Source organism: Adiantum capillus-veneris, chromosome 7 (genome assembly GCF_014529385.1).
Source record: "Adiantum capillus-veneris isolate H3 chromosome 7, ASM1452938v2, whole genome shotgun sequence".
NCBI lineage: Eukaryota > Viridiplantae > Streptophyta > Polypodiopsida > Polypodiales > Pteridaceae > Adiantum > Adiantum capillus-veneris.
Window position 1 is genome coordinate 105114790 of NC_140937.1, and position 10993 is coordinate 105125782.

Sequence of the window (10993 nt, forward strand, 5' to 3'; positions counted from 1 at the left end):
ATGGGTAACTATGTCCTAATTGATTTATGATCCTGGGTAAGTGAATTTATAAAAATATGTTAGATAGCATGTTTTGATATAAGTACACCTTTTAGTACTTATTTGTTCTGTGTGTACAACATGCGAGCATTGCAGGTGATTGCAATATGTGAATGTAAAGAAGAAGATGAAGAAACACAAATCTTGTTTTGGAGAAATTTAAACACAGTTATGGAGAGGTGTGGGCATGAACCAACAGACTTTGTTGGATTTATGTCCGATGAAGCTAGGGCTAATTGAGTCGCAATACGAGTTGTATACAATGGAGGATGGCATAATGTAATGGAGGGGAGGGAGCGCTCGTGTATTTTCCATTGGGAGCAGAGTCTACACAAACACACAAAAAAACATGTCGGTACAGATAGACAAATGCATCACATTGAAATGTGTGAAGCATGGCGCTTAGCAAAGACTACAAATGAGGCCTCCCGTATAGCTTCCACAATACAAGAACGGTGGGTGAAATATGTGTTAGGGGATAATAGAAAGGCTTTAGAGAGATGGTTTAATTGGTGGGAGCAACAGATTGCCCATTGGGGAAGCACTGAGACAATGGTATATCAATCATTTTTTTGGTTCTTATTAAATACATGAAACCAAATATTTCCATAGATATGGTTTTAATTGTTTGTATTTATAGGTCAGTAAGAGTCCCTGAGAGAAAGCTCAAATTCCAAGTATAAACTTGTCAAAGAGCATCCATGCTAGTTGGCTGGCAAGTGAAGGTGGTAAACGTAAAATCTCACTTTATGATATATGTGTAAGTGATGTTTTGAATGCATATATTCAATGTGCAAAAATATTGGGATACGCCACGGACAGATGCATCGGTATAGACCCTTCCATAGAAGCAATGATGACCAGTTCCAAACGCAGAGAATCTCCAAATCCAACTCATTTTGTGAGTACATTAAAAGGCTTGGTTGCTGGTAGTCCTTCGTATGAGGAGCCTGTGATGGAAGGTGTTACAACGGAAGAAGAAAACAAGTGCACTCGGTACAAGCTCACATAAACCTGGATATGTAATGGAAGCAAGACTGCGCAAAACCAGAGGGAGACCATGGAGTATACATTGTGATAGAGAGGATAATGAAGAAGTATATGTTGTCACTGACAGTAAAGCAAGAGAGAGCATTCGAGTGCAGCCTAGGGAGAATTCAACAAGGTGTATTCAAGAGGTTAAGGTTGCCCGTGAAGAGTGGGCTTTACGAAGGATGCCAACCAATTGCATGAGGAAATGTTCTAGAGTGGTAGGGAAGAAAAGTTGTGGTAACAAATTACAGAGCCGTCAAGTGGGAATGGTTGCTCCTTGTTTTTGGTATGAGAGAACTTTTAAAGACAAGACAACTGCACATGCATATGGTTCTGTAATTATGAAGTAGGCCACACACAAAAAGTACAGAGGTAAGTTAAATTCTCACTTGTCGTTTCCTACTTTCTGGCAAGTGGATGTTGGAACCAACTTATCAAAGGAAGAGAGTGACAGCTTGGTACAAAGTGGATTTCCATTTGCAGATTTTGCAACACCACTATGACGCATGAACAATACAAATACTACTCTTACACAAGGAGGCTCTAGGAGCAGGAAGCATAAGTGGAGACGTGGTATTTTCAAAGAAGAGCAAAAGAGATTGGAGTCAGCTGCAAGTATGGTTACAACGTTCTTGGACGAGAAACTAGAAAGTGAACAACACATAGTTTTTTGGGTATTGACAAAGAGTTGTTATGATGTACACATTAAGGTAGAACCTAGTTGCACCTGTCCCAATTTTCAGAAGAGAGAATCTACACATAAAGCGTTTTTGGCATGTAAGCACATGTACTATGTGTATGTGCATATTCTAGGGATTCAACCAAAAGAGCACATGGTCATTCATCAGCCTGCACTAACTCCCACAGACATTGCATTTGTATTAGGACAAACCCACAAGATAAAGCCTGTGGTGTAGTGAACCTAAATCTTAGAGAATGTCATGTAGAGGTATGCATTGAAGGAGATTTCTCTTATTTATTAGATGTGGAGTAGCTTCTCTAGACACATGAGCCTTTATTTGAATTCCTTTTAGTAAGAGAAGCAAGCTGGATTGCGCCAATTTTATGTGACAATGAACTTGGGGTGCCTTTGTTTATTCACATTCAAGTTCTTAGCATGCCTCTTATGCATCTAGTTGTTATGCTTTGGTTGTTCTAGTATGTATGATGAGGAAAAACCTTTGTCATTTGACAAATCAAAAATAAAATAAAATTTACACACTAATGCAATCTTTATTCAATACTATTATGAAAAATAACACGTGGTCCTATGTGACTTGTCCCCTGGTACCAAGTGGATTTTCAAGTTGAAACATATGCTTGATGGCTTGCTTTGACTTGTTGTATGCCTCCCATTCGTAGCATTTGTGGATTTGTACCTCATAATGTTTGAAATGTATATCAATTAGACATAAAGACCGCAATTTTGGATGGTGATTTACATGAGTAAGTGTATGCAGCTTAGGCTTAAAAGGCTTTGTATGGTTTGAAGCAAGCTCTACCTACTTGGTATGAGAGGATACATGCTTATTTGGTTGCATACCATTTTAAAAATAGTCCAATTGAAAGCATTTTGTATGTCAAGCATGCAATGTGATCATTATACTTTGCATGGATACCATATTGCTTACCAAACCAAATCAAGAACATATTGCTAATTTTGAAGTTGATTTGGATGCCGCTTTTGAAATGTTAGATTTGGGACTTTTGCATCATTATTTGGGTATACAATGTAAGTACTGTGATGGAGTGTTTCAAATATAGTATATCAGAACAATTTTGTGTAGGTTTGCTCCTTAGGATCATAAGCCTATTGCAACTCCTATGGAGACATGTTTAGCATATTCTCCAAGATATTTAGAGATTACTTGATGTCATTCTTGATGAACACACTATTGATATATGTATGCATTTTACAAGACCAAAGGTTTACTATGTGGTCTTGAAGGTGAGTGTATTTATTCGTAGCCTAGGATCTCCATATTGGAAGGCGATTCAACAAGTCTTTCATTGCTTGAGTGGCACTTTGGGTAGTTTTACCACAAGGCGTAATCCTTGTTGTCAAATTTACATGCTACTTCATACTGAGGGTGGGTTGGTTGCTATGAAACACGAGGGGCCACTAGTAGTTTTTGTTTTTGGTTGGGGAACTCATGCTTATCTTGGTTGAGCAAAATGTAACCTACATTGAATACTTCTAAACGATGTGTTGCTATGGCCATTCATATGGACTAAATTGGCATGACATATTAGATAACCTCAACAATAGATCAAGTATTTCTTTAAGAAAGCTCAAAATTCCTTTAAAAATCCCTATATCAATATACGAAACTAGTTAAATATTTTTAACATTTAGATAAAGATTGATGACATTTTATACTCGTCCATGTCGAGCAATAAATTAGAGTTTTATGCAAAACTCCTATATAGATAAATAAAAACTTTTTCAGACAATTTTAACATCGAGATAAAGATTGATGACATTTAATACTCCTTCATGTTTTCATGTTGAGCAATAAATTAAGTTTTATCCAAGACTCTTAGTTTAAAAAAAACTCAGTCTTCTACAATATTTAGCTGTTTGAAGTTGATTATTGCTCTTAACACTTTATTAACATCTTAAGTCCATTATCTAGGATCTTCATGAACTCTCTCTCTCTCTCTCTCTCTCTCTCTCTCTCTCTCTCTCTCTCTCTCATACCCCCTTTGCTCTCACTTTTCCCTTCCCACGAGCCTCGCTTATTTTTCTCTTCTCAATTTCAAGGGCATCTTGCAAGATTCCGATGAAAAAGACATGCGTACAGACCTACTGTATAAACATATAAGGTTGATATGACTAAAATTGAGAATGGGCCATATGTGTGCCCCAAATATAAGACTAGTGTTAAGCACTTTTGTGATGTATATGAAGTTGCAAAGGATTAAAAAAATTGCAATTCAATAGATCCTTCTAATATCAATGCTAGATATCCATTTAGGGTCCAATCTCAAAGACTTAAAGTTGCTAGAGCCATGAGTACCTTCGAATGTTCTCATACCAAGGCACATCTTCCTCTTTTACACAAGGCCTTACAAATGACCTCCAAAATGCTTGATGTGCCAGTAGAAATCACGTTTTAGTTTTCACATATTGTAAGCAAGATATCATTTTTATGTTCTTCTACATAGAAAAATTCTACACATTACCTTAAAAAACCCCTCATGCATTCATCACAAGAGAAACTTCATTGTTAAGAAGATTTCCATGTATTAAAAGTAGCTGATTGGGCTTTCATTTTGCAAATATAGCAATGAGGGTGTGTATTTGAATGTGTTTAAGAAATAATAAGGAACTTTATCCTTGCATATGTTAACCCTATAAGGTTCTATGTACAGTACAAGAATAAAGATCCTAAAAAAGAAGCCTTCACTTTGTCGAAATGATAGGGAGCGATGTGGGATTGCAAATTTGTAGCAATCGAAATATTAAGTAGGCTTCATCTTAAATGGTTCTACTAATGAAGGGAATAACCATTACGAGAAAATATAATATTTGCAAAGCCTAAGTTTAAAAAAATGCTATGAGAGAGATTTTTTCAAGGGGAACAAATGGAGTTTTGTGGGATAACTTGCCCCAGTGTCTCTCTTCTCAAAAGTAGAATGCCAATATGAACCAATATGGTTTGAATTTGTTGTTGTAGGCTCATGTACCATGGGAAGCCTATTTGTCCCATGTAAGAAATCTGAATGCTAGCCAAATAGAAATTATGATGATCCTTATAGAGGGCATACTGTGTGTACTCCCATTCCATCCGTTCATTTCTCTCGAGTTCAAAATCGTTGTGCCTCCCGTGCTGTTTGCTGGTACGACTACACTTGAAGTCTTTTGACTACTACATAAGAAAAAAAAAGTTTTCAACTATAGATAATAAATAATATGTCTATACATTTTTGTGGTCTTGTTTGGAATGATTAGTTTTGTTCAGATTTATATTAGAAATGTTCTACTCTATGAAAGACTGATGTTTTACCTGTTCGTTGAGGTTGGGCAAAAGGTAATGACATACTGGGAGGAGGAGCACGTGAAGATGCTAGTAGGATCATCATAGGCATAGCTATAAGCATCAGGACAAGCGGCTTTGAAGAATTCTGAGTAAGTTGTGGGCGTGCAAGTTGTAGGGCTTGCATAAGCTCCATCACAACAATATTGAGAGGTTTGAAATGCTAGGCATGCACTTTTACAAGACACCACCTTCAAAAACATCAACAAAGTTGATCAACTAAGTCTGTTTGTCAAGAATCTACCAAAAGACAAAGTATCAAGACTTGGTTACAACAATTGAACAAGATTTATAAATTTTGAGCACAACAATATTGTTGCTTGGGTAGCTTTAAAACCGATCTTTTGTCGACATCATACTCTCCTTGAAAGACCATCGTTACACTTGTAGAAGGTATAATAGCACATCCCATTGTCCATCATGGGCTAATGCTCAAATGGCCATCTTTGAACGATCAACGTAGCACACATACCAAAAGTATGAAATACCCGGATCATTTTATGCATTTATGGCTTGCTAAGATGTGGCACGTAGAGTCAATGCATAGTTTCATGCAATTATCCAAATATACAATTGATATTTTAGTACCGGATGATGGTTGAAGTGGATTGTGGCACATAGTTGAGTGTAGCTAGCTAATTGTGCTAAATTTTGCATACAAGCTTTGTATTGCCAAATTAAGACAGCTTCTTCCTCTAAATAACCATCCTTTTAAACCTTTGTCGATAAATGAAGTGCATAATTTGTTTCTTTTCAATCTTCTATGTTTGAGTTTATAATTCATCTATGACATATTAAATTGACAAAAAATTGTTAACCTATGAAACTTGTATCAGATTATAATTGTGCATACTAATTTTAATGAAGGACAAAGATTTGTTGAATAAAAGAGAAAAACTGTCAAGACAACTACTTGATTCCTTAGCAAGGATAGAGAAGGTAGAGGAGCCAATTGTGAGACATGCACCATTAGCCGAACGGATACACCCCTAATTTAGAGACAAATTTTTGGAATATGGTTGGAAATATGCTTATGTGTCATCTTGTCATTTGTTCAGAAGTGTACCATAACTAGGGCTTGAGTGTCTCTAATCTTTCACAAAGCCTCAAAAAATGAATTCTCTAAACTAAACCACTCAGACAAAATCTGAAAAATACCAATCTTGGTATCACTTAACACGGCTTTTCAAACCAAATCTAGAAAATGATTAGATTTGCAAAATCCCCCCAAAGACCAGGAGTTTTAAGCTTGGTGTCTCTAATATGGCTCCTTTACCCTAATGGGGATGCCAACTAACCAACAAGACAAAGGGAATGACAACAAAAAAGCATAACTTTAGAAAAGAAAGAATTAGGAAGAGATAAATCCTTTTCTCCATACAAAAAATGAATGCTCGAAATTTTTGGTTGCCATAAGCTTACCTGGCCTCCATCGTCCACTACTTGCAAGCTAGCTGGGCAATTGGAGTTGATATTTACACTACAACTTGCGACACCGCAAGTACTGCTACCGCCATCCGTAGGGGTCACTGCAACTGGTACATTGTATCCATCGACTAGGCTAACATCATAATAATCTTGGGTGGCTCCGGCGGTGCCTTCTAGTGTGAACTCGATCAAAGTAGCCGGAGGAGTGGCGCCTGCACCTTGGCATTCCAATTTCCCACCGCAATCTGCAGACTCGCATACACCAATGCCATTGCTTGCAAAGTTGCAACCTGTCCGGCCCCATAAGCGGCCTGCCCACCCGGAAGGGGGTTGAAGGGTGGAGGATTGGCCTGGCAATAGTGTGAAACCTCCATTGGCTAGAAGGGGAACGCCCGCATTAGAGAGGATACCGGGCCAAATTGTGTAGACGCATTTGTTGACAACCACGAAGGTGGTGGCATAGACCCCTAGGGACAATAAAAAAGAGTTTAGAGAGAGAAGCATTGCATTTTATACACACAAACACAATCTCTCTCTTTCACATACGCACACAGGCAACTCTCTCTCTCTCTCTCTCTCTCTCTCTCTATACTTACTGCACGTCATGCAGGAGAGGAGAAGCCAGGCACCGATCACATTCTTGAATGCCATCCGCCTTGCGCCCTGAGCGTATACTCTCCCTATTTCGTCTCTCTCTACCTCTGTGTGTAAGCGTGTGTGTGTGTGTGTGTGGTTCTTATATGCATGTTAGTAGGGTGAGGTAATGCACAGACTAGAGTGGGAACAATGGAGAGCTTCACTATACATTGTGGCTGTTGGAGTTGGCCGAGAGCCACAGAGAGAGAGAGAGAGAGAGAGAGAGAGAGAGAGAGAGAGAGCGAGAGACTTCAGGAGTATGAAGCCTGAAGTAAGATTAATGAGAAGCAGGCTGGAGTAAAGAAAGGGGGGGAGAGAGAACCCGAAAAAAATCTGCAAATCTGTATATATGTTGTTGAGAAAGAGAGAGTGTGAACTCACAGAATGTGGGGCAGAGAGAGAGAGAGAGAGAAGAGAGAGAGCGCTCCCAACCCTTAGCTTGTTAATTTATATGGCAAAGAGAGGTTCTAACCATCTAAAACTTGTGAATGAATTAAGGTTTGATCCTTATCCGATCCAAGTTTGACTTGGCCCCTAATATAGGCCTATATAAGCTTCAAAAGCTATGGCTCAACTACATGACTACCCAAAATCCTCACGCCCACAATAGCTATCTTATTTCTATTCCAATTAGAGCATCCTTTCAACATTTAAAAATGGGGCCTTTGACGTTGGCCACGAACCCACCTTGCAACACTCACCTTTAAACAACCACCCCCCATCACACTGGAGCCAAGCACGACGTTCCCACACCACGGTCCACCAAGCTTTATTTTAAACCATAACAACCTATGAAAACCTCCTTTCTTTCCCCTCTCTCTCTCTCTCTCTCTCTCTCTCTCACACACACACACACACACACACACACACACACACACACAAACAATCACGCGGCGTGCCACCACACCGGAGAAGGGGACGAAGGCTTCTTCTGCATTGGAAAAGGCGCGAAGACTCATGAGATATTCCTTTTGGCAAGACAGGGCAACCAAATATTGAAATGTTAACCTTCTCTTCCCCTCCTAATATTTGGGCATGAAACATGCTTGAGCCAAGGTCATGCCTATGAATTGATCAATTTTTTTGTTCTGGAAAAGGCCTCAGAGGAGAGGTTGCAAAATGATGCAAAAGTGTCACCATCAAAGAGTTATTGCTCTATTGATTTGTTGTATTGTGCAATGTGTTGTTGTAACTTGTATAAGTTTTGGGACACATGGTTCTTGAAATTGAAGCCTTTGTTTCTTGTCTTGATGTAAAGCTCTACGTACTTGTAAGGCTTTAGAGCCAATGTCAAAATTGGACCTTTTTCTTCGTTTTGTTGATGCGAATCTGGTGGTTATTGGAGAGGTTGTGTATGAATTGATTGGTTTCTCTTTAGAGAACTTTGATTCATGGGTAAGTTTATTAATTGAAAACACCCTTCTACACCTGTAAGATAATGGCGAAGGGGATCCGGTAACCACATGTGAGAAAATGCACTTCTTGGTGACATTGTCAAATTACATTATGCAATTGGTTTTTTCTTATCTTTTTTGGTAGACGTTGCGATGAGGCTTGCATAGATATGGGAACTTTCTCTTTTTCTCCCTCAGCTTCATCTCCAAGACTCAATAGCTCTGGCCATAGTACTCCACGATACTTGTAGGCAGGAGTCTCTCTCTCTCTCTCTCTCTCTCTCTCTCTCTCTCTCTCTCTCTCCCCCCAAAATGGAACACAAAGCTTGGCAGACATAGCAAGAGCTTTGGAAATGTGGATCAGCTTAGAAGGAACGGAGAGGTAGTTGAAGCTGACAAAGCCACGACACCAAAAAAGTTACAGGGGTCGTGGATCTCATGGCTATCGCTACTACATAGCTGAAGGATGAAGCGAGTGAGAAGTTAGGGGCAAAGAGTTGTGGCATATTGAGAGTTGGGTGACAGTCAAACAGAAAATGGCCACCAGGATTAGATGAGGGTTGGTTGAATAGAACCACAGGTAATTTATAGGAGTGTTACTTTGGATAAGGAGAGGTAGGCAGAGCTCCGATGACACCCTCTTGGGAGGGTAGAACCCACAATACGTGGAATAATTGAGGAGGTGTATATGAATAGCTAAGAGGGCTCTTTGTTGTGAAAGAGCGTGTGTGCGGATGCATGGGTTTGAGAGGGAGGAAGGAGAAGAAGAGATCGTGTATGGGTGGAGCTAACTAGGTAGCCGAACACTATATTTGGCATGGGGTAAAGCACACCACCTTTACCCCAACAACCTCCCATTTAAAAGCGAGTGTGTCGATAAGTGGATCCACTATAGGACCTAAAGAAAATACAATGGTAGGTGAGAGACTCTCTCAAGCTACACCCACTGGCTCTCTCAAAGTACATGCATGCCATCGTATAAAAAGCTATAGCGATGTGCGAAAGTGTGCATCTCTGCTAGAATGCACATGCATATCCTAAATATCCCATAATGATAGGTGCATAGCTCCATGATGCATCATGCTAGTGCGAGTCATTGCTCGACTGACAACCTCAATAGCAAACGCTCCCACTATAGATAGTTGCTATCTTGGGTCTCAATACTAATGGTCGTACATGAGACTCTCGAAGGCTGACGAAAGCTATGCAACAACCTAGCCACCTCTGCATTATCTGCATTATCACCATCATGACTAGATACATATGGATGTGTCAACTCTGACTCCTAGAGGGCCAACTTCCACTAGTCCATAGGGACTAGATTTACATGTCCTAACATAAGCATATCAACTTCTAGCATGAGTATATAAAAAACATCCATATCATCCATCTCTGTAGTAGGAGGCATCTGTGTCTTAAGAGGATAAACCTCTCGTGTCTTGCCATGCAAAAAAATATGGAGATTCATGAAAGAGAATCGCCTCATCTCTCGCTGACATGTGTGAAACACAATCAAGACCGAACTGCCTCGATACATGCATCAGGTAGACCAAGCCACTCCAGGCTCTCCGTGCAATCACTATCGATCTGTAATGCATTCACAAAATTGCTCTCTAAGCAATATTTGACACGCATAATTTGCTAAATGTCCCACTGAGATCAAACTCTGTCTCAACAGAGCAACATAACACACATCTCAAAGTGTACATGATGCATCACTAAGCAATGATAAGCATACATCTCTTGCTCCTGCAATGTCAAACATCGAACCATTGGCCAAGTGCACTTGATCGAATCTCCCACTAGAGAAAGTACTAAGCCACTCTTAATGTGGTGTGACATAGAAAGCTACACCCTCATCGAGCAACCAACCGGAATAAGTGCCACCTCTTGAAGAAATCTAAGCAAGAGGAATGCTAGAGGTAAATGTGACATCACCATCACTGGCATACAAATCCACCTCTCTAATGTGAGGTCTCTGTCCCTTGTCGAGAGGAGCGGAACACCTTTGATAGGTCTCCAATCCTGAGAAAGGAAAACCAATGGACATTGCCTTAGCTACTATGCAACCACGGGCATGAACCGTTAGTGAAGGATTGGTCCTATCTCGCTATGGTGGAGCGTGACAACCATAACACTATCTAAAAACTATCTATAATCAATTATACCTAAAGGTATAAATCTTAGAGTGACCAACCTGTGCGCTTTCCCCCCCATGTTTTAGAAGCACAGCCGCCAAGGTTTGTCTCTTTTAAGATTATGACTATAAAAAAACAGTTTCTAGCGTTGGAAAGTTACCCGACTCATCAGGTCCACCCGTCCATAGAATGATACCATGAGGGTATCATTCTCCCACTTTCCACACCGCTCTCACCCTTCTTTTGTTATTTAATTACTATCACACTGTTTAAACATACATGTTCC

General features: G+C 39.8%; 1 protein-coding gene across 2 annotated transcripts; it reads right to left on the reverse strand.

Moving 5' to 3' along the window:
• Positions 1 to 4597: 4597 nt before the first annotated feature.
• Positions 4598 to 7623, reverse strand: LOC147454369 (pathogenesis-related thaumatin-like protein 3.5). Of its 2 annotated transcripts, none has more exons than XM_086516357.1 (4): positions 7136 to 7623; positions 6534 to 7006; positions 5082 to 5302; positions 4598 to 4940 (listed from the first exon to the last, which is right to left on the reverse strand). In XM_086516357.1, exons 1-4 carry the CDS (start codon positions 7188 to 7190, stop codon positions 4772 to 4774), a joined length of 918 nt encoding a protein of 305 aa, XP_086372483.1. In that variant the 5' UTR covers positions 7191 to 7623; the 3' UTR covers positions 4598 to 4771. The 2 variants fall into 2 exon arrangements, with proteins under 2 accessions (XP_086372483.1, XP_086372482.1); XM_086516356.1 differs by having other exon boundaries at positions 4598 to 4943; positions 7136 to 7620.
• Positions 7624 to 10993: the final 3370 nt, after the last annotated feature.